This window comes from Erpetoichthys calabaricus, chromosome 4, assembly GCF_900747795.2.
Source record: "Erpetoichthys calabaricus chromosome 4, fErpCal1.3, whole genome shotgun sequence".
Lineage (NCBI taxonomy): Eukaryota > Metazoa > Chordata > Cladistia > Polypteriformes > Polypteridae > Erpetoichthys > Erpetoichthys calabaricus.
Window position 1 is genome coordinate 145,877,200 of NC_041397.2, and position 24,669 is coordinate 145,901,868.

The following is a 24,669-nucleotide window of genomic DNA, read 5'->3' on the forward strand; positions in this document are numbered from 1 at the left end:
ACAGAATATTAGTATAGATAGACCAATGGAAAAGGTGAAATATAAAAAAGCTTTAAAATGGTAAAGTGCAGTGCCAAATTATGATGCCCTTAGCATACAAACAATATTACTGAACAACTTTCTAACCAGTGGAGGAAAAGAATAAGCAGTTTGCGAAAATGAATAGATGGAAGGGCATCACATAGCTTAAGGGCAAGTTTAAATGGTACAATTCCTCGTCCTCTACAATATAAATTACATAGGATATGGGACATTACTAGAATTTTATATTTTTGAATTTTAAATGGAAGGACACTAGAGTAAAAGCAGCAATGACTTCATTATATGTCTTCATGACTTTTTATTTTTACTGTTTTGATTACAGTAATTATATGAAATAAAATAAATGACGTCTGTTTTATTGCTTGTCTTTAACTTAAGTTTTTGCTATTAAGTATTTATTATATTTATGTATGAAAAAGTGAATACAACTATTATGCCATTTTTTTCTTTTCAATGGTAGATTTTTGTGCATTTATTTTCTTTGTTTCTTTTTTTAGAAATCAGATTCTCTCACACATGAAGCTTTGATTAAAAGAGCAGCATCTTTAGTAACCGACAGCAGCAACACATATTTGTCACAAACAAGCCTTGCTTTAATTGAAGCCCTCACAGAATACACAAAGGTAATATATTTTCTTTAGACACTTTGAAACAAAAAGAAACATAATAATTTGTTTGCTTTTGCAACAAGATAAAGAATAGGGACTGCTTTAATTAAAACTGTCTAGATTTTCCACATAGGTTGGAAATAAGCAACGGTATATTGGCTGTCTAGACTTTTGGCTTGGGAGAATTACTCTATGTTGTAGTTTATTTTGAAATTTTTACTGTTTTTGTAGTTTCTGTTTACCTATTGAGTTTGTAACCTAAGATGACAACTTCTTGTTCTCTGAACAAGTCAATGTTTTATGTGGTGTAGACTCTTATTTGTGCCAAAATTCTGTGCTTCAGACTTTAAAAGCTAACAGCTGGTAAAGATTATGATTATTTTGGCATTTTTTAAAAATGTTTTCATCTTTTTTTTTTTTACATAGCTCATGGCCGTATTTAAATTTGTATGAGTATTGTAATGTAACTTCATAAATATTGAAAAATGTTGAGTATTTTTCTGTTGTTTTTAAGAACAGTAGCATGGGCACCTCTTTTTTTTTCCACTGAATGATTACAATTTAACAAATGTTTTAAGAATCATGCACAAATAGAAAAGAGATAGTTGTATATTTCATTATTTATATACTGTATATTACATTTTTTGTGATAAATGGTTAATTCTGAAAGTGCTTTCTCACATTCAATAAAAATAAGGAATACTTTCCTGGAGTTGTAGAAATTAATGATATAACAGTGTACAAATAATGCAGATGCTATAAACACTTACTCTTGTCTTTTTCTACATGGAATAAGGAATTTATATGAAGTTCTTGATTTTTTTACAAATTTGTGCCCGACTCTGAGCTTTATGTGTTTGGATGTTCAAACTCGAAACAACATTGGAAAAAATCATTCTTATTTAGTGTCTAATACTAAGCAAAATGCTCATTCTTATACAAAGCTTTTATATTTTTTATATTTTTTTTTTTTTTTAGTGTCTCTGTTTTAATTCTCTCTTAATGTTTGTTTTTTTTTTAAATATTTTGCTTTTAGTCTTGCTTGTTTTAACTGTACAGCGCTTCGGTCGGTTATAATGCTGTGTTTTTAAGCGCTTAACAAATAAAAATGGTATGGTATGGTAAAGCTTTTATATGTTGATTTAAATGCAAGATGTATTTGCTTAAGTACAGGAAAATGATCATAAACATAAAATCACAGTGGCTTTAATCTTAATACATAATTCGCCTGCCTCCTCACTCACTCACTCATGTCCGTCTGAAGCCGAATGCGCAGTCACCTTCTGCGCACGTCCGAAGCCGAATGCACAGTCGCCTTCTGCGCAGCTGCCTGAAAAACCTTACGAGACTGACATCCAACCCCAACATTGCGGCAGGCGACGGATTTACGGCCGCAAAAATTCAAAGAGAAAGGCGACTTCAATTAAAGCTCTAGAGGCCTGAAAGGCGATTTCGACTACAGCTCGAGGCCTAATTACGCATTCTGATTCAATTACGCATTCATTCAATACACTTATATCAGGTTTGTGGTGCTTATACTTATTACTATTCCATATTGTTCTGGAACATTCATCATTCAATATTATACTATAGGCCTGGAAAATTCATCAACTAACAGTACAAGCCTGTACAGTAATGAGTAAAACGGACTACAATCATTACAAAACAACTTCTTCGTTACTTATCATTTGTTCTTCATAAACTGATGACACAAACTCGTGCCCATTTCATCTTACGTTGTCGAAACGGGCTCTTTGTCTAGTTATTACATACTAGACAAAGAGCCCGTTTCGACAACGTAAGATCAAACGGGCACGAGTGGAATAGTAATAAGTATAAGCACCACAAACCTGATATAGGTGTATTGAATGAATGCATAATTAGGCCTCGAGCTGTAGTCGAAATCGCCTTTCAGGCCTCTAGAGCTTTAATCGAAGTCGCCTTTCTCTTTGAATTTTCGCTGCCGTAAATCCGCCGCCTGCCGCGATGTCGGTCTCGTAAGGTTTTTCGGGCAGCTGCACAAAAGGCGACTGCGCATTCGGCTTCGGACGGACATGAGTGAGTGAGTAGGCTGGCGTATTATATATAAAATTATTGCAATATAAAAAGCCTTACAAGTAGCTGTACTAGGCTAAAATATTACTGATTCATATGTCTATAGCTAAAGGCTATGCATCCCATTCTGTTTTTTTTTTTTTAATCCAAAAAATATTAAGACCATACTGTATTCTTGAAAGTATATTTATATTCATAGCTTAAATTAAAAGTGGGTATGTGGTGGCTAAACTATTTACAATTTTATATGTAAATATAAAATATAATATTATTATGTATATGTATTTTTTTCTAAATCAACTGCAAACTTAACAGGAAGTCAAGGTACATATTTACAAGGTACAACTTTCTACTTCCTTTTACAATCTTTGCTACTAGTTAGCTAATTTTATAATTGAATAAATTCTGTTCAGTGCTTTCGATAAATACATGTCTGTTGCATATGAGTTAAATGTTCCTTTTTTCCCCCAAATCATATCTCCTAAAGACTCGCCTCTGTCAGGTTTACCATTGATGAATCCTGAGAAAGTTAAATTAAAACTTATTTTGACTATATGATTGAGTGCCTCTCTTTCTTTTTATTTTGAAGGATTGTTTTCTTCTTTTTTAGGCAGTATATACCTTGATTTCCCTTCAGAAACGTTACATAAATATGATTGGAAAAATTAATCCAAAGGAGGAGAATGAAATCTGGCAAGTTATAATCAGTCTTCGTGTGGAAGTAGGTTTTTAAGTGATTTTAAATTCATTTTGTAATGCATGATTTAGGGATTCTGTGATCAGGTTTTATAAGGCTGATACCAGTCACTGATTTTACTGAATTGTCCGATTCCGGTACCGATTCCGTATATTATTCCAGTTAGTTTCAAGGACACTTCTTGCATATTTCCCTTCCATTCAACACAGCAAATCTTTGTTTCAGGATGTTCAAAGCAATCTGTGTGGAAGAAATTAAATTTGGAAAGCAAGAAATATTTGAGACAGGAACCAGGAAGGAGGAAACTTGTACATTGGGTCTTGTATTTTCTCTACATCAAATGCTGAAGAGGGAGCATTCATCACAGTATTATATTACAGAATAATCAAAAAATAAAGGCAGAGGTCCATTTTTATAAACAACTGAATTTACAGAATAGTGCTAAATTAATCCTGACATTTATTCTGATTGCTTCGTTGGCTTACATACCCAAATAACTTAATCTAAATAAAAGTCTATTTTACTACACTCTTGTTCTTCCCATATCTCTTAGGTTTCACTATCACCATTGAAATCTCTGTGTATATGACAACTGTCCAGTCTTGCTGTTTATGAGACATCTACTGATCTCATAATCATCTACTAGTACATTTTGTATTACATCAACCATTCTCCTAGTACATTGTTGTATTTTATTTACTTCATCATTTTAGTAGTTCTCTTCATGAAATTTCTAAAAGAAATGTTTGAATATGCACTGCAAACCAAAATACTTAAGTATTGTTAACTACAAATTATTCTCTCACAGTCCCTCCTTTGGGACTTCTTAAAGTCCTACTTTAACTTGAAGTTAATTAGTTCTTCTACTTTAACGCTGTTTCTAATTGTATCAGTCGTGTGGATGATATTGGCATTACATGCTTTCCTTTATAAATCTCAGATTTGCGTCCCCATAAATTCATAACTTCTTAGTGTGATGATACAACATTGTCTTCAACTGTTTGCTTAATGTCATATTTTTCCTGTGTTAAAGTAACTAGTTGCTGTGTTATCCAGTAAACGTTAGCTATGTTAGTTTACAAAAATTTACCTAGTCCTATTAGTGCTGGGCGGTGTACCGGTTCATACCGAAAACCGTTTTTTATTTTTTTTTATGATATGGATTTTTCTTATACCGCAACACCGGTTTAAATTGCCTAAACGACGTTCGGAACGTGGCGCAGCGGGAAACTGTTCAAGTGGGGACCTTTTTCACTGCTATACCTCTAAACACAGATTTGTTGCACTAGGGCTCTTTTTTACTGCTACACACCAAATAGTGGGCGGTAGCATAGGTATGCCGCGCGGTGAAAATGGACAGAGAGCCGAAAAAAAGCAGTCACATCTGTCGCCTGGAGATGCTTTAGTTTAAAAAGGTCAGATGTGTAAATACTGTTTCTATACTACTGGATAATACTGCAAGCCAAGTTGTACTTGTTTTATTTGTTTTCAATACAGTGTAATGTACCTGGGTACTGTGTAATAGTGTGACGACATTTTGACTTTATTCTCGACATTTCCACTTTAATCTTGACGCTTATGACGAGAATATATTCTTTTGACTTTATTCTCGTAATTTGTCATTAAAGTAGAACATCGTAAACTAAACTTCATCATAAAATGAATATTTAATTTACTAGATTTTCTCAAACCCCGTCATAAGTTATATAGCACATTAAATGCTTTGTGTTAAATGATTCGTTCAGAGATGGGCGCAACTCTGAATGGATGGCATAATTAAACATGTATAACGAAGATATTTTTAAAGTTCTGAACACTCCGTGGGCTAAGTTTATAACTAGTTTTAATTTCACAAAGACGTTTATCGTGTGGTGATTGGTTATGTGGTTATGTGGTGAAAGAAAAAGGAAGGATAGGAACTGGGGTTTTGGTAGCCTACGTCAGATAGAGACAGCATGCATGCAATAAAGATAGCCCGCTCAGAAGAACATGCATTGAATTCTGTGTTTGTGTCTCCGACCAGCAGATCACAAACCCAACATTTACACAATATTTAAGTTAAACCTGTGCGATAGCTATTTATACATCCAGTTTTTTGGAGCCTCGTCACACCTGCCATAAAGTTCTCTACACTGAACATACACCTGGGGACCCCTTACTGCGAGGGAGCAGCACTACCACCTCACTACCGTGCATGTGTAATACCTGCTTTAATGCATTTCATCATGAAAATGATATCAAGTATTTATCTTAGCATTCTAAATTTTCAGAAAGCAGGAATATCATGAAGTGAATGGATTCTGTATGGTGATCGCTTAAGAAGCGTAGTGATTAACCACTGGGTCGAGGAACGTAACACAAAGCATTTAATGTGCTGCATTAATTTATGACGGGGTAAATTAAGTAATTGATTAAACATTGATTTTAGGAAGAAGTTTAGTTTACGACATTCTACTTTAATTATGAAGTAAACTATGAGAATAAAGTGGAAATGTCGACTTTAATCTCAACACAAACGGCGAGAATAAAGTGGAAATGTCGACTTTGTTCTCGACATATAGTTTGTTTTTTTCTTCCCAGTATAGCTTAGCTTGAAGCAAGGTCCATATTAATGCAGTTTGCCTAAATGATGGTTCAGCTGGTAAAGATGTCATCACCAAGTTGCACTTGTTGTATTTTATTTTAATTTGATGAATACTGTGTAATGCACCTGGGCTTGAAGTCTTGAAGTAATAGTGCAACTATCAGTAATAATACTATTATTTATTTTATTGTTATTATTTATTAGTTTAAATATTATGCAGTTTAATGATGATAAAGTTGTTTAAAAAGTCACTTTAACGTGTCAGTGGACAGAGATTGTTAACATTAACAGAAAGTGTAGTTGGTTTACAAAAAATATTTACTGTTTATTCCTTTTCTAAGACATATTCGGTGCAATACAATTTTTGACAAGTACTTCTGGATATTTTACTAAGTCTAAATGCCTCTTTGTATGGTTGAAAATATGTTGTCAAAATTATAGTTTGTTTTTGCAAAATTTGTTCAATAAAAAGGTTCTGCAATGTGATACCTTCTCCATTAGTGCCACCCCCTTAAAAACTATCACTTTATGGGGCAATGCAAAACTGTATTAATACTTGTGTGCACATTAAAATGTTTTTTTTTGTACAATGTACAATACTCTTGACAGTTGAGTAGGTTATTCTTAGCCAGTAATTGCAGTGGAAAATGTGGTTAACATCCACTCATGCATGGGGAAAAAAATACAGTCAAATACCGTGAAACCGGGATAATTTAGAAAAATACCGTGATATAGAATTTTGGTCATACCGCCCACCCCTAAGTCCTATATTTTGTATCTGCGATCAGACTATTTAATTCTGTTGGTGATGACACATACAGCAAAACTATTACTTTTAAAATCTCAAAAGCTACTAGCTTAGTCACAAAGACTTATACAACAATGACCAGAGAGAGTCCTGATATAAACAGTCATGCTTGCATCCTCATGCTCACATCCACTAAGTTGCCCTGATTTATCTTCAGCTGTGATCTATGCTACAGTAGGTTACCACTTTTGTTCCATTAACACTAGAATCCCTGAAGCCTGTGAAAATTTTCGTTTTCCCTGTCCACATTAATTTTCCTGACATACACAAGGACCCTCCAATGTCCTTATCACGTTTGCCTTTATTTTGCAAATGTGTCAATTAGCAGCACTGAGTTTTCACTCACCCATCCCCCACTCATCCAGCTGCATTACCTACCTGACACAGTATCAAACTGTATTAATCCTCCCCAGCCAGAATTCTAATTTAGAGCTCACAGCAACATCATTTGAACGGTTTATTTTTATTCAGTTTTATTCTTGAATAAAAGCACACTTGCTTCATTTTACCTTGTGTGAAATTGTTTGTTTTATATTCAGGAAAAGCTTCTTCTAGGAAGCAACAACAAATACTATAGTACATATGAGACTTCTTCATAGATGCATACACAGTCACTGTGGTGCTACCAGTTCTAAACGCTAGTGTGGAGCATTCCTTGTATCTTGAAATATCTTTAGCTGGAGGTGAAAGTTTCCATTGTACCATGCTTCAGAATAGAAGACACTAAGAATATCAGTCTGTACAAAATAAAGACATTCGCATGCATGTGTGTGTTTGTGTGTTTCATCTTCAACTGGTGACATTTGATACAATAAACACATACTTTTGATCTTAGTCTGTAACAGTCTGTATATTTATATAATAATATTCCCAGTCTATATTCATATTCGTAATGGTGGAATCTTTTTCAAGGGCAGCACATGAGGAGTTTGTATGCAGAGTCCTCTGTGACGTTTCAACAGAATGCAGACTTGCCAAGACAATTGAAACGTTCATGTTCAATGCAACTCCTTATTTAGGAAAGGACCATAGTTGCCTCACGTGACAAAGACTTTTCAAAAATGTTGTCAAGAAGCATATGGAGCAGTTTCTGGATAAGGGCGGAACCATAACAACTATGAGTGATGGGATGCTATTATTATTTCCTTCTGACTGTGAGGCAGTAACATATTCACTGTCCTTCCTGCATATCTGGTTGATGTGGTTGAAAATGAAACACACACATGCATTCAAATGTCTTTGTTTTGTACCAGCTGATATTTGGGCTTCAGTTTTTATACATTCTCAGCAACATGTCACTTGAACAATGTCCTTTTCTTCAGTTTCATTCTTGAATAAAAGCACACCTTTTGTGAAAATGTTTATATGATATTTGGGCTACACTTCACATTAATATGTCGTTATTACTATAACATATGAAAAATTGTCTATTTTATCTATGTGTTCAACAGTTCTTACCTCACATTTCCTGTGTCATCCTTCATTTGCACAGATTGTTGTAGACACCAAACACACATGAAATGTATTTATATCAAATAACAATGTATCATTTACCTTGTTTCGTTATACCACATTCTTTATTTAAAAACTAACAGTGTCAGATCGGGAGAAGTGTGGTAAAGACATGGTACAACAAAACAAGTGTGCGTTAATTCAAGAGTAAAACTGAATTGAAAAAAATTGTTCAGTTGACAAGAAGATACCAAGAAGAAATGATTCACCTATGCTTTTATCCCTTCCTTTTACAAGTACTGTAAATTTACACAGGCTGTTACAGACTCTGATTTAATGTATATTTTTATTATATAATATACTGTAATAATAATGATAATAGCTGCTCACTAGTGAAAAAGCGCTAAATGCAGGGAGGACCCTCCCTTCGAACCAAGAAACTGCAGCAACTGTACTGTGCGCCACCTAAGCAGATCTGCAATACAGCTGTGTTTCCACTGTGAAACACACATGCATGCAAATGTGTTAATCTCATACAAAAATGATATTTGGGCTCTAGTTTTTTCACATTGACAGGAACAAGTAAATTGAAAAACTGGCCTCTTCTGTGTTAGCAGAAAATGTACTTACTACTTCCTGGTTGATTCAGCAATGAGCTGTTTGCTTCCATAGTTCCATATCAGGATTTGGGTCAAATGTCTCTATGGTCATCTTGGACACATGTATATTCATCAGGGATGAGAGGCGAGTATGTGACAGGTGGGATCTGTACTTGAGAGATTCATGTTTAGTTTCAAACTCATGATTTAAATCTCTCAGCACATGAACCTTGTTCCTGTCAGCATCAGCATTGGTGTCTTTCCTGTATTTGCCCTCATCATTAAGCAAAAGTGTGAACTGTCCAATGATTCAGCTTTGCATTCACCAATGGTCAGCCTTTCAAAACTGCTGAAATCTGAGAGATGTGAGCTACAAAATGCTGCCAGTGTCCAACATGTTGGCCAGAAAACAGTGAAAACCTGTTGTGCAGACTTCCTGTAGGTCAGTGTTATCAGTTGTAGCTAGCTGAATTTGAATAGCAGGTAACAGCCTTAATATTTTAATAGTATCATCTTTCACAAAGGCAATGCCATTCTCACCACTTAGTTTTTTTTAGTACTTCCATTTTTTTGCACCACCTTTATGTAAATAATATGTCAGCAGTTTCACAACGGAACGATTAAATGTCTCACAGAATGGAACCATTCAATCAACTGACTTCGTGCAGTTTTCGAGGATGTGCGCACAGCCATCTGACATAGTTTTAGCACAATTTCATTGTACACACCAACATTGGCAGCAGCCCCATCTGTGCAAACTGAAACCAACTTTGACTTACATTCATCCAATCCTAGGTCACAGAAAAGATTCAGAAGGCCGTCAAATTTGTCCTATGCAGTTTGATTCGCACCCAATTCAATTAATCCAAGGAAATCAGAGTTAACACTAGAATCCCTGAAGCTTGTGCAAATATTCATAATGCTGGGCCACCTTAATTTTACGCACACCTCCTCATCACTGCATCAAATGCCCACCGATAACGCCTTTGTTTAGCAAATGTGTTAGTCAGCCTCGGGCAGGCACCTTGCTATCCTATGCCCCACTAAGGCATCTGAACTCAAACAAAAAATTATCATAGCTGAAATCTGTTTGTCTGGGAGTGAGGTGTCTGGAATTATATAGGCAAATAATATATAGTTATTTGAAATACATACATTTCATGTGTATTCCGTGTCTACAACAATCTGTGTAAATGTTGGATGACAGGAAATTCAAGGCAAGAAATTTTCAACTCATAACTAAAACAGAAAATTTTTCAATATGTTATAGAAATAATGACAAAACGTTGGCATGAACTGTGTAATGGGTGAAGGCTGAAGTTCAAATATCAAATAAATACTTTCACAAAATGTATAACAAAACAAGTGTGCTTGTATTCAAGAATAAAACCGAAGAAAAAGAAATTGTTCAATTTACTTGTTGCTGTCAATGCATGAAAGCTGAGGCCGAAATATCAATCGGTATGTAAAGAAGTTTTGCAGGCATGTGTATGGTTGCGTCTTTCACAGTGGAAATGCGGCAGTCTTATAGATGTCTGCTTCGCTGGTCGTGGGGAAAGAACTGCTGTTTCATAGTCAAGCCATTGCTGGTTCAATCTCGGGTCCTCCCTGCATTTAGCACTTTGAGCGGTAAGATGCTATTATTACTATTATATGCTAAAAACATACGTTTGATTTGAGTCTCTAACATCCACAAAACAAGTGTGCTTTTATTCAAGAATACAACTGAATAACAAGCGAATAAAATACAACTGAATAAAAAACTGAGTTAAACAAATCTCACATAAAAGCACACTTGTTTTGTTATACCTTATTTGAAAAACTAGCAGTGTCAGATTGGGGGAACATGAACATGACTAAGAGCAGAAAACTGAGTTAAAAAAAGTTAACTTTTACAAGTACCATAACTTTACACAGGCTGTTAAGACTCTTAACTTATGTGCAATTTTTTTTTGTTTCTGTTTCTTTTCTTCAAGCTACTTATTGAAGTTAAAATCTTCTGCTTACCAGCTGGGATCTTTGGCTTGTATTGGGGTCTCCCAATTCACAACCTGCAGTCTCTGCATAAGGCACTCCATCTCTGTTGTGCCCAATTATTTTGTTTCGCTGTTTTCTATACTTAGACCCAAGAAGCCACAATATTATTTATATGTCCTGTATTGCCACCATAATAACAAGTAATGGTCAAGTTAAACTGATTTTAACTGGTAATGCTATTAGTACTAATGGGACAAGAATCACTAATGTAATAATAAATACTAGCCAACCCGCGGCGTAACATACGCCGCATAATTATGTATTGATGGGTGAACACTTGCTGAACAACACAGTTGTCCAAATGGGGTGGGTTTGTGGATACCAGTGTGAGTGAATGAAAAGATGGACCTCTGGAGAGAGCAACATACAATTGTCTGTGACTGAAAGCGGGATCGTCTGTGACGATGGAGGCCACGCTGGTGAAAGTTACTTCCCAGCCCCCCCCCCCACCTCCCTCTCTCTCTCAGCAGCACACAAGCCTCCCCAGCCCCCCCCCCCTCTCTCTCTCTCTCTCTCAGCAGCACACGAACCTCCCCAGCCCACCCCTCTCCCTCTCTCTCTCTCTCTCTCTCAGCAGCACGCGAGCCCCCTCCCCCTCTCTCAGCAGCACGCGAGCCTCCCCAGCCCCCCCTCTCTCAGCAGCACGCGAGCCTCCCCAGCCCCCCCTCTCTCTCTCTCAGCAGCACGTGAGCCTCCCCAGCCCCCCCCCTCTCTCTCAGCAGCACGCGAGCCCCCTCCCCCTCTCTCAGCAGCACGCGAGCCTCCCCAGCCCCCCTCTCTCTCTCTCAGCAGCACGCAGCCTCCCCAGCCCCCCCTCTCTCTCAGCAGCACGCAAGCCTCCCCAGCCCCCCCCTCTCTCTCAGCAGCACACGAGCCTCCCCAGCCCCCCCTCTCTCAGCAGCACGCGAGCCTCCCCAGCCCCCCCCTCTCTCTCTCAGCAGCACGCAAGCCTCCCCAGCCCCCCCCTCTCTCTCTCTCTCTCTCTCACAGCAGCACGCGAGCCCCCTCCCCCTCTGTCTCTCAGAAGCACGCGAGCCCTCTCTCTCTCTCAGCAGCACGCGAGCCCCCACCCCCTCTGTCTCTCTGCTTCGGGCATTTCTCCCCTGTGCAGTGTGTGAGCGAGTGAGGAGAGAGAGAAAGCCGGTACGTTACAGTGAGCGAGAGCAGGCTCGAAGGCAATGTGTTCCTGTGGTATAGCGGGTCCATAGCTCCCCTTCAAAAGTCTATTTTTAATCAGGCGACTGACAGTAGTGGAGTCAGGCACAGAGAAGGTCAGCTGCAGAGAGAGCGTCTCGACTGTTGCAGGGCCTGAAGCAGGTGAGACGCTAATGAAAAAGAGGCACAGGGCTTATTGGTTTTTAAAGACTGCTTCCTTCATTGTGTTTTAACTTCAGTTTTAAAGGATTGCGCGGCTCTCTCTTGCGCTGCCTGTGTGTGCCTCTGTCTCTCTCTGGCGTTGCCTCTCTGTGTGTGTGTGTGCGCGCGCCCCTCTGTCTCTCTGGCGCTGACTGTGTGTGCGCGGCTCTCTCTATCGCGCTGCCTGTGTGTGCCTCTGTCTCTCTGGCGCTGCCTCTGTGTGAACCAAGGTTCCACTGAGGTTGACTAATGAAAAGTCAACGTGGCTCAGAGCTGCAACTGTACTGTGGCACAGACAAACAGAAATGACGGCATGTTTCCCTTGGCTTCGCGTCCGAGTTGGTGGGCGTGGCTCTGTGATTCTTTCGTCGTATCCAATGGTCTAAGAGTTGGTGGGCGTGGCTCCTTCCTGCGTGCGCCATTGGCGTCTTACTTGTCGGCGGTTTAGTGAATCCACGCCCCTTCCGGCGTGCTTTCCATGGTCGGCTACTTGTCTTCAGTGAATCCACGCCCCTTCCGGCGTGCTTTCCATGGTCGGCTGCTTGTCTTCTGGCTTAGTGAATTATATATATAGACTAGCAAAATACCCGCGCTTCGCAGCGGAGAAGTAGTGTGTTAAAGAGGTTATGTAAACATATATATACACATAAACATATAAACTTATATACATATCTACATATATATATATATATACATATAGACATCCACATATATATACATATATCAACATATATATACACATACATATACACACATACATACATACACACATATATATATATATATATATAAATATATATATATACACATACAGACACATATATATATATATATACATATAGCAAAATACCCACGCTTTGCAGCGGAGAAGTAGTGTGTTAAAGAGGTTATGTAACCATATATATACATAAACATATATACATATCTACATATACACATATCTACATATACATATATATACATACACACATCCACATATACATATATATATATACAAATTTACATATCTACATATATATATATATATATATATACTGTATATATGTATATATACATATATATATATATACTGTATATATTCATATCTACTTAGTGGCTCCTGTATTTAGGATATAGCAGGTTGGATAATGGACGGATGGACATTTGTATGCATAGCCCCATTTGCCCGTTTTCATTTTTTTTCTTTCTTCAGTAATATTTCAGCAAACCCGGAGCTTGTCAGTTCAAATCGTGGTACTGACACCACTGTGTGACCCTGAGGAAGTCACTTCACCTGCCTGTGCTGCAAAAAACAAAAGTAATGTAACAAATTGTACCTCAGATGTTGTAAGTTGGTGGAATAAAGGCATAAGTAAAATAGATAAACATAGACACATAGGAACTATTCATTTATTTTCAGTTAAGTCATCTTTAGCAAACTTATAAATGAGGGTTTCTGATTTTTAGATGTTTCTTCTTCATTGACGTTTTCTCTTGGAGAGCTTTTTTCATTTCATTGAAAATGAAAGCAGCAGCTGCCAAAATATGTAGCTTTCTTATTAATTTTTCAACATTGTGTAAAATAAATGTATAAAGTAACATAAAAGGTTTAAATACTGGTTATTCTTTTACACTAAAATATTACTACAGAGATACAAAAAAAGTAAAATGGATATGTTCTTTTTCTTTAAGGAGATTAAATATTACTGAAGAAAGAAAAAAAAAATTAAACAGCCAAATGGGGCTATGCATACGAACTTAAAAGGTTTAAATAAAACAGAAATATATATTTTATTTTTACTTGCTTAACTTGTGGAGGGTGTATCCTGTAGCAAAGCCCTAACTTTTTTCGTGAAAGCCCGTTTCAGTCAATAAGTCTTAAAAAAACGTGTAAAGATATTGACAATAAGCTAAGTCATCTGCAGCAAACTTTTATAAATGAGGGTTTCTGATTTTTAGATAGTGCAAACTGTTTCTTCTTCATTGACGTTTTCTCTTGGAGAGCTTTTTTCATTTCATTGAAAATGAAAGCAGCAGCTGCCAAAATATGTAGCTTTCTTATTAATTTTTCAACATTGTGTAAAATAAATGTATAAAGTAACATAAAAGGTTTAAATACTGGTTATTCTTTTACACTAAAATATTACTACAGAGATACAAAAAAAGTAAAATGGATATGTTCTTTTTCTTTAAGGAGATTAAATATTACTGAAGAAAGAAAAAAAAAATTAAACAGCCAAATGGGGCTATACATACGAACTTAAAAGGTTTAAATAAAACAGAAATATATATTTTATTTTTACTTGCTTAACTTGTGGAGGGTGTATCCTGTAGCAAAGCCCTAACTTTTTTCGTGAAAGCCCGTTTCAGTCAATAAGTCTTAAAAAAACGTGTAAAGATATTGACAATAAGCTAAGTCATCTGCAGCAAAGTTTTATAAATGAGGGTTTCTCCTTTTTAGACAATAAGCTACGCAAACCCAGGAAGACATGGAATCGTTTAAATCAAGTATCATTACATCTTCCTTTCTTAAAGAGAAGTAAGGCAGTACTTATAAGCTTACATATTTATATATAGACATATGTGTATATATATATATATATATATATATATATATATATATATGTGTATATATATATATATATATATATGTGTATATATATATATATATATATATATGTGTGTATATATATATATATATATATATGTGTATATATATATATATATATATATATATATATATATATATGAAGCTGTGCAAGCACACTCTTGAGAATGCAACGTATAGTTGTACAGAAGAAAAGCAATCTTGCCTCAAATGAATGGCAACCTTTTGTAGGTCTATGAAGTTAATTTAAACTTTAGGTTCACACGGTGCTTTCTTTCCGAAGTACCTGCACTCATGAATATGTCTGTATGTGTCAGTTGGTCAAATCCACGCGCTTCGCACCGGCGAAGTACCGCTTTTAAATTTTTATTAAGAAGAAAATAAAACGTTTTTAAATTGAGGGAAAATATACTAATAACAGTTTGTTAAGGATCAGTTTTTTTGTGAAGCTGCCTTTACTCGAGTGATCACTTCGACCTGACTTGGTGGCCAAGTATAAGCGTTACCTGGAAGTAACCACCCATACAATCAGATTGTGAATCAGACTACGAATGGCGTGAATGTAATTACACACTCACTGCACTTGCTTACGGTAATCGAACCTCGGACGTCAGCACTAGAGGGGCTTAGCAGCGGTGAAGTATTGCTTTTAAATTTTAATTAAGAACAAAAGAAAACCTCAGAGGTTCGATTCTGAAAGGGAGTGAAGTGAGTGTCCGGTTACCTAGCAGGTAACGCTTATGGTCGGACAGCAAGTGACGTAACATCAGCCACGGTGCCTTCAGTTGTGAGAAGCAGATCATAGAATGATTGAAAATAGTTTTGCATTTACCTTTTTAGTAAAAGGCGAGCTTTTAAGCCTGAGAAATCACCCCGTAAATGCACACGTTTAATTGCACATGTGTTAATATGTATGGTTACACAGTATTAAAAGACAGTGAACAACGTCAGTTACCTTTGTTCCCGCGTTTGATAAAAGGCGAGCTTTTAAGCCTGAGAAATCACCCCGTAAATGCACACGTTTAATTGCACATGTGTTAATATGTATGCTTACACAGTATTAAAAGACAGTCAAAAATTAACGTCATTTACCTTCGTTCCCGCGTTTGACTCGTGCTGTAAATCTCTTCCTTGTTTTTAGTTCACGTGATTACGTAGGAGGCGTGATGACGCGATACGTGACTCCGCCTCCTCCATTACAGTATATGGACAAAAAATATGTTCCAGTTATGACCATTACGCGTAGAATTTCGAAATGAAACCTGCCTAACTTTTGTAAGTAAGCTGTAAGGAATGAGCCTGCCAAATTTCAGCCTTCCACCTACACGGGAAGTTCGAGAATTAGTGATGAGTGAGTCAGTCAGTCAGTTAGTGAGGGCTTTGCCTTTTATTAATATGTATAGATAGTAGTCATGTGTTAAATTCTGTTTAACTACAGGAGGTGGTTAGTGAGGATAGATGCAGTCCATATTACATAAAAACATGAATCCTTAAAGGTAACTTGTCACATTAAGTATCAATGGGGCAATGTTCTGACTAAGTTATGCTAATCACATTTTCTAAAATATTTAATTATATTATCCAATTTGTGGTACTGGTTAAATCTTAAACAGTTTTAAGTTCAGATTAATCATGCATTATTTCCATTAATGAAACAACAGTTACAAATATTTAGTAAATACATATTTCTTACGAAAAGAGTTCATCTGCCTTGTTGTGCTTGCACATAGTGAGCTTTTCTTCTTCTATCATCTTTAACTCCATGGTTCAAATCATTTTTGAAAGATGTTTTTTCAGAAAAATAGATATTAGGGTGTGACAAAATTCCTTCTATAATGGAGATTTATTATGATTGGTTTTGGGTCCAATACCTCAGAGCAAATGATATTACTATCTAAAATTCTTGATCCAATGCAGACAGTTGCCATCTGTGATTTGGGACCTACGATAATCTTTCAGCATCAATGATTACCAGCACAGTTAGTAGCAGGGACACATGATTCCTTGGACTGGAACTTGGGTATGTTGTCCAGTGGTCAATTAGTCAATAGCCTGGTCCAGGGCTTGATACCCTCTCTGTTAAGACTTATTTCTCCATTCAGTCAAACAATTGTTTGTTTGCAGACCTTTGTTACAGCCCAGTCTTCGGGTTCAAATTCAAGTAGTCCTACTATTATGTCTGATGGGCTAGGAAAAGCAACTTTTACCTACAGGTGTAAAGAACTTGAAATTTTTGCTTAATGTTAGTCAGTATTGCAATACATCATCTTTAATTGCTGAACGTTACTTATAGATATATACATAATAATATCCCCTGTGTTGCTAGATCTGTTTTGTTGGGGGTACCAATTATCAACAATAATGCTAGCAGTAAAACAGATGGACATTTTAATCCAGTCTGTGCTTGTATCTTGGCCAATTTGTTTTTTAAAGGTCAAAGTGAATTCTGCAGGTGGTAACCACAATGTATAAGTTTCCATTTATTGTATCCATCATGCACAAAATAGATGCCTCAATAAAAACATTCCCTCCATATTTGTATTTCGTTTGGCCACTGTTATAGATTCCATCAATTTAAAACATATCCATCATAAAAAGTAATTCATCACAATATAAAATACTATCAGTCTTACTCTATCCCAAGGGAAAAGCATTCAGTTTTACTCACAATATTAAAAATATTGGCATATAACCTTTGCTGCCATGAAAATAACTTTTGCAAATTGAAAATAATTTTAAATCAACCTTTCCTCCTTAGAGGGAATGTTCTGGGGATGGACTGCTATCTTTTATATTTAATTTCTATAAAAGTATTAAAAATATAAATATTCCTAATTATTTACTATAAAAGCTACTAATGCGGTGCGTGTGTCCTGTTGCAGTTGCTCACAGTGTACAAGGAACATTGATTTTCAAAGGGTTTAAAAAAAAAAAAAAAAACTCGAGGGGAAAGAACAAATTTATATGCTGTGTTAAAACTGAAAACAGTTTTCCACAAATGCATCACAGTGGAGACGACTCCAGTATGGAGAAACTAGTCACATGCATTGCTCAGGTGTGACTTTGGCCTATTCTTCCACACAAACTGTCTTCAAATCTTGAAGGTTCTGGGGGCCTCTTCTATGAACTCTGATTTTCAGTTCTTTCCATAGATTTTCAGTTGGATTCAAGTTGGGTGATTGACTGGGCCATTGTAGCAGTATTATTTTCTTTCTCTGAAACCAATTGAGAATTTCCTTGGCTGTGTGTTTGGGTTCATTGTTTTGTTGAAATGTCCACCCTTATTTCAACTTCAACTAGCAATTTTCTTACTGTTTAATGCAGTATCTGTTGTTCTCTATTTCTTTTGCTATACTTTGGGGGGTATCACAATCTTTATTGTGTCCATAATAATTTCAAGGGAAAAAAACAACTAAGATTTGAATTTTGATATAAAAATCTTTTTTAATAATGGAAATTAGAGATGAAAATCTCCAGGTACATTTCCATAACAATTGCAGTTCAGGAAATGTTGCCATAAACATATTTAGTATGTTTAAAAATAATTCATTGCATTTTGAAGCCTGTTATCTAAGAAATCTTCATCTTTTACTTTTGTAAAGGTGAAGGAAAAAAAGGAAACCTGCAGCCGTTTTGATTCAAACTGGATGGCTGCAGTAAATCTTTCTGAGATTGCAGCAGAGGCAGCTTATGGTGCAGGTGTGTATATTTTGAAATTTATTCTTACATCAGGAAAACAGAGTGTTTTACATATTACTTGTGTCCTCCAATACATGGTCTATAATGACAATTCAAGATACAAATACAGTGATACCTTGAGATAAGAGTGCCCCAACGTACGAGTTTTTTGAGATACGAGTCATCACTAGGTCGATTTTTTTGTCTTGAGTTACGAGCCAGAATTCGAAATACGAGCCATCAAAGAGTTTGTCCCCGCACAGTCTGAGGAACTGACGACAGAGGAGTTGACAGAACTACAGACTCAGCAACATACGGAGGTTCTGCAGGAGATCGGTATCGTGGAGGAGGTTATCTCTTAAAGTGAGATAAAGGAAGTGTTTGCAATGTGGGAAAAAGTTTCGAACTTTAAAGAAAAGAAACACCCTGAAAAAATTACAACTGATCATACAGTGGCGCTATTTAATGACACTTGCCTAACGCCTGACTTTACTGAAAAGAAACTGAACGTGCAGCCACGCTATTTAATGACACTTGCCTAACGCCTGACTTTACTGAAAAGAAACTGAACGTGCAGCCGCGCTATTTAATGACATTTGCCTAATGCCTGACTTTATTGAAAAGAAACTGAACGTGCAGTGGCGCTATTTAATGTCACTTGCCTAACGCCTGACTTTATTGAAAAGAAACTGAACGTGCAGCCCCGCTATTTAATGTCACTTGTCTAACGCCTGTCTTTACTGAAAAGAAACTAAACGTGCAGTGGCGCTATTTAATGTCACTTGCCTATCGCCTGACTTTATTGAAAAGAAACTGAACGTGCAGCCGCGCTATTTAATGACACTTGCCTAACGCCTCACTTTACTGAAAAGAAACTGAACGTGCAGCCGCGCTATTTAATGACATTTGCCTAATGCCTGACTTTATTGAAAAGAAACTGAACGTGCAGTGGCGCTATTTAATGTCACTTGCCTAATGCCTGACTTTATTGAAAAGAAACAACGTGCAGCCGTGCTATTTAATGACACTTGCCTAACTCATTTCAGAAACATTCTAAAGGGGAGGACTAAACAAAGCTCCTTGGACAGGTTTCTATTGAAATGCCCTGCGAATGAAAGTGACGAAAGCGTGGCAACAAAGAAAAAAACTAGTGAGGAAGAAAATTAAGTTAAGCAAAAGTGAAGTGAAAGAAACATTACAATACGCTAATCGGCTTTGCCAATGTCTGTTTATTTCTTTAGATTCTCTTTTATGTATTAGGTTTTATTTTGTTTGTATACAATATTTGTTCATTATAAATACATTTTTCTTATGTTGAAAACATTTAACAAAAAATTGGGGTGGTTTTTTGGGGGCTGGCACGAATTAATCTTATTTCAATTAATTTCAGTGGGGAAAAATAATTTGAGATACGAGCTTTTTGACTTATGAGCTCGGTGACGGAACGAATTAAACTTGTATCTCAGGGTATCACTGTACTAGCAAATGGATGTATTTAGATAAAATAATAGTGCCCATCAAGTGAGATTGGGGAGCGTGCACTGGTACAACCTCCACAAGAAAAAACAGCTTGGGATCCCGGTTACCAAACCCCCAGTCCAACACGCAGTCCAGTTCCAACCCCGGAAATGTCTCTTCCATATCTCGCAACCATACAGCAAAACAAAAAGCACCAGGATGCTATAGACTTAGACTTTAATCCTTTTGCAGAGATATCGTGAGCGACCCTTTCCAGCAACCTCATGACCCCTACATGCTCTCACAATCCGTCTACTGACTTCATAGGAAGAGTCACCAAAGACATGAATGTCGCTACCAAAGTAAGTAACGCTCTTGACAAGGTTGATATCCTCTCCACAGACACACACTGCTGATGGGTGTGCCCAAGAGGCCGTTAAAGGCCTGGATCTTTGTTTATATCCAGGACACTTACAAACCCAGACATTCAGACTCCTCACTCAGTCTCTCGATAGCCCCAATCAGAGCCTCGATTGACTCTGCGAAGATCGCAGCATCATCGGCAAAGTCAAGATTAGTGAATCTTCCTTCACCAACACATCCCCCACCGATACTGTACCCCACAACCCTGCCAAAGCATTAAACAGAGTAGGAGCAAGAACACAACCCTGACAATCCCCAGAATCAACAGGGAAAAACGTAGAGGTTCTGCTTTCACTTGCACAGCCATCAGAGTACCAGTGTACAGGCTGGCCTTGATATCCAGCAACTTCAGGGCGATCCCAAAAAGTAACAGAATGTCCCACCGGGCAGCTTGATCAGATGATTCGAAACTTTTTGAAATTCACCAAAGGCTACAAAGAAGCTCTGCCGATACTCGCTTTTACACTCAGCCCTCAGTGCCAGGATGAGGTCAATGGTAGACTTCTTAGGTGTAAATCCAGACAGCTCGTTTCTGGTAAGTGAGCAAGTGATCATGGATCCTATTGAGGATGACACTAGCAAGGACCTTACCCAGTACCGAGAGCAGTTGAATCCCCCAGTAGTTGCTGCAATCCAGGAGATCACCCTTCCCTTTCCAGATAGGGAAGACAAGTCCCATTTTCTAGTCAGTTGGGATGACACCCGTCTCCCAAATGGAAATAAAGACTGCTTGCAATGCCAGGAGGACAACCTTACCAGTGCCCATACATAACTATAAGTTAATGTTGTTCAAAAGACTTGTTTACATGTCAAAAATCAGGATGATAGCGACAAAAGGCTGCATTAGGTATTAGTCTGGTCAAGAATTGTCATTAGGATGTCAGCTGATTGACTTTTCAGACATTGTACCACATTCCATGACCAACCTTGGGGTCTTTTAAGCAACTGACTCAGGATATGAAAATTAAACTTATATTTACAAAGTAGGGGAAGGCTGTGAAATATATGAAAGCACTTACAAGTAGCAATTTCCACCATTTGAAGTGTCATTAAGAGGTGGCAGTTGATGGGAACGGTGGTTTTCAAAACAACTTTTACATCTAGAAGGCCAAGAAAACTGACAGATAGAACAGCTTATACTGTATACTGTGCAGGGAGACAGAGCAAAACCCCTGTATGAATGCAAGGGACCTGCAGATTTACCTGAGGAAGGAGTTGCAGTGAAAGTGATCTGCTTTTGCAGCATAACTTACATGGACTGGACCTTCATGGAAGAGTTTTCATAAGAAAACTTCACCTGCAATGTCTCAAGTTTGCAAAGTAACATCTGCATAAGACACAGGCATTTTGGAACCTAGTGCTGTGGACATAACCACAAAAAGTTTTTATGGAGTAGTATGGGGAGGGATCTTTTAAAGTTTGGAGTTGTGTGGCAGCTAGTGACACAGGAAACATTTTGTCAGTGCAAGCAAGAATGGATTTCACTAAATATCAGCAAATCCTCAAGGAGAGTGTTAGATAGTCAGAAAATTGAAGCTGAAAAAAATGAAAGCTTCTGTAACAAGACAATAATCCAAAAAACACTTCTAAATCTATGAAGTACCTTGAGATACACAACAAAGTGAAGGTTTTGGAGTGATCCTAGTAGTCTCCAGACTTGAACTTCATTGAAAATATGTGAAAAGATCTTAAATGTACTGTGCACACAAGACAGCCCAAAATATCTCACAGCTGGGAGCAACCACTTGGTGCACAGTCTTTTGCAGTTGTCACATTTACTTTATTTTTTCTGTTTTGTTCAGTTCATCAAATGCATAACTGTACATAATATTTTTATAAACATGCCATTGTTTTGGTGTATTTGGTTTATTTATATATTTTGTACTTCAAGCATCAACAAAATGTGTGATTTGGCAAGGGTGTCCAAAAACTTGTATGGAACTGTACATAAATAAATGTGATCTGGCAAAAGTTATTGGGCATATTGAAACTTTGAACTTGGTATTACTGATAAATAAGGTGAAAAATGTTTCAGAAATTAGGATTAGTTTGAAATCCAGCCAAAGTAAGTCAGGATTCATGGAAATCTGGCTACTTCTGTTCTAGAAAACCTGGATTTAGCCAAACCTGTGTTTCTGGAACAGATTAAGCCTGTATTACATAATCCATGTGGCCAAAGATACAGGTAATTTGCAAATCCTGCTTTCTGCAATTGGCTTGGGGATTTGTTCCAGAAAGAAAGATCTGACTAAATCCAACTCAGTTACTATGGCAACCAATGCCCTGAAACTAACCTGCAAAACACCAAGTTTAACATGAAGGATTAACACTTTGAAACTTCAGTAATTAAAGAGCAGAGCATTCAGTTATAAAGTCAAAGGTTGTAAATGTCCTGTCAGAAATGCTAAACCCAGCTTGCTGTATTTAAGACACTGAAAAAGCAGACAAAATGTTGAAAATGTCATGCTCCTTCCTGATCGAGCATTCTATATAGAAGCACAACGTTTTCACTATATTCTGTACAGAGAAATGTAGTCAGACCCTGATTAGACAGAGAAGTGTTTAAATAATAATGTTATCATGTCTGAGGCTTAAATTTATTTTTATTTTTTTGTTAATGGCAGCTCTTAGCACACAATTGGAGATGCAATCACAAAAGTATGTCTAACTTTGTTTTTTAGGGTGTCTGCGCACGCGCACACACCCACAGAGGTTCTTTACCCAAGGAAGAAAAAAATCACCACCACCAAAGAGGAATTCCACAGAGTCATAAGTAGGACAATCAGACCTAAATAAGGAATCCATTCCCAGACGGGTTTATCCATTCCCGGGAATTCGGGAATCCCATATTTCATTCCTGGGAATCCCAGGCTCCCAGGGATGACAAAGTGCACGGGCATCTCACATGTGAACGGTTTTAGACAGACCAACACTTATTTTTAATAAAACTACTGCAATATGTTGACACAAATAAAACACTAACCTTATCTACAAGCAGTTCATGCTGTCATATAAGTACATGTATCTTTAGTTGCAGTAATAAGAGCGTAGAAAGCACAACGTCCTCACAGGTGGCGCAGTGGTAGTGCTGCTGCTTTGTAGTAAGGAGACTGTGGAAGATTGTGGGTTCACTTCCCGGTTCCTCCCTGTGTGGATAGTGCTTTGAGTACTGTGAAAAGCACTATGTACTGTAAATGGTATTAATCATTATTATTATTATTAACGTGTCCAGCGTGCGGTTGTCCAGGCAAGAGCGCACCTTCGTGCAGAAGTACGCCAGCCGCTGAGAAAGTACGCTCTGCCTCCACTGAAGTAGGCGGCACAATCATCAGATACTGATACACTTGTTCTAAACAACGCCCGCGCTTGCCGTTGCTCTGAAACACCGCCATCTCAGCTTTTACTGATGCTTCCAGTTTCTTGTCATCATTCTGTGATGGCAAGTTTCTTGGCACAGATAATGCGGATGCAACAGACTGACGCATTGCAGTTTCAAGTTGCTGTTCAAAGCTGTTGTCTGATGAAGTGCAAGCTGCAGCAATGGCGCCACCTTAATTATTTTCAAGTATAACTCTGTTATTTCTTGATCGATTTTTACACTTTTACACGCTATATATGCGAGCTTGGCCGTTCCCGTTTTCCCGGGAATTACAGCAGTTTCCGGGAATGAAAAATGTCAAGGAATCCGGGAGCCTGGGAATGGATTCCCTAGACCTAAATAACTGCTGCATTTCTCAGCAATAATAACTTATAACAGACTGGCTAGTGGGAAAAGCTGCCCACCTTCATTCTTTATATGGAGAAACTACCTTTTAAAGAAACACCAATGAAAACTCTCTTTTTTTCTCAAATGCCTATACCTACATACTTATTAATGCAGTTTTGATTGGGGCTTCTGTAAAGGAATAATGCAACAGTGTGACCTCTGTACACAGCAGTTATTTTCAGTGTTCATTCCTCAGGACCCCATGAAGCTGCAATTTTTGTTCCAACCCATTTATTTTCTTAATTGGACCCCTCCCTTAATTAAGCAAGCTGTTATCTCCCAGTTTCTCATTTTTTCACAACCACCTGAAAATTACAGGTTGGTTAATGCTATATTTTTATTTAGTGAAGGAGAAATTTATGTGTGTTAGATGTGTTAAGAATTTATTCTTTTTCCTTTTAAATAGTTATGGTTCTGGTTATTTAGACAATTATTACTATTAAACACACAAGTGGGTAACACTGAAGTAGCTGCTCCTTTCAGAGTCTTTTGTGCTAGTGTCTGCTCTGCTCAGCATGA

The 24,669-nt window shown here is 37.3% G+C and overlaps 1 protein-coding gene across 2 annotated transcripts in view; it reads left to right on the forward strand.

The window, feature by feature from the left end:
- The window catches only part of diabloa (diablo, IAP-binding mitochondrial protein a), a 46,300-nt gene that overhangs the window by 12,152 nt on the left and 9,479 nt on the right, over positions 1-24,669 (forward strand). The window contains exons 3-5 of one of the 2 annotated variants that reach the window (XM_028791629.2): positions 540-665; positions 3,316-3,426; positions 18,428-18,524. In XM_028791629.2, the coding sequence (XP_028647462.1) occupies positions 540-665; positions 3,316-3,426; positions 18,428-18,524 (334 nt within the window). The remainder of the gene's footprint in view (positions 1-539; positions 666-3,315; positions 3,427-18,427; positions 18,525-24,669) is intronic. The other variant, XM_051927039.1, reaches the window with a different exon arrangement.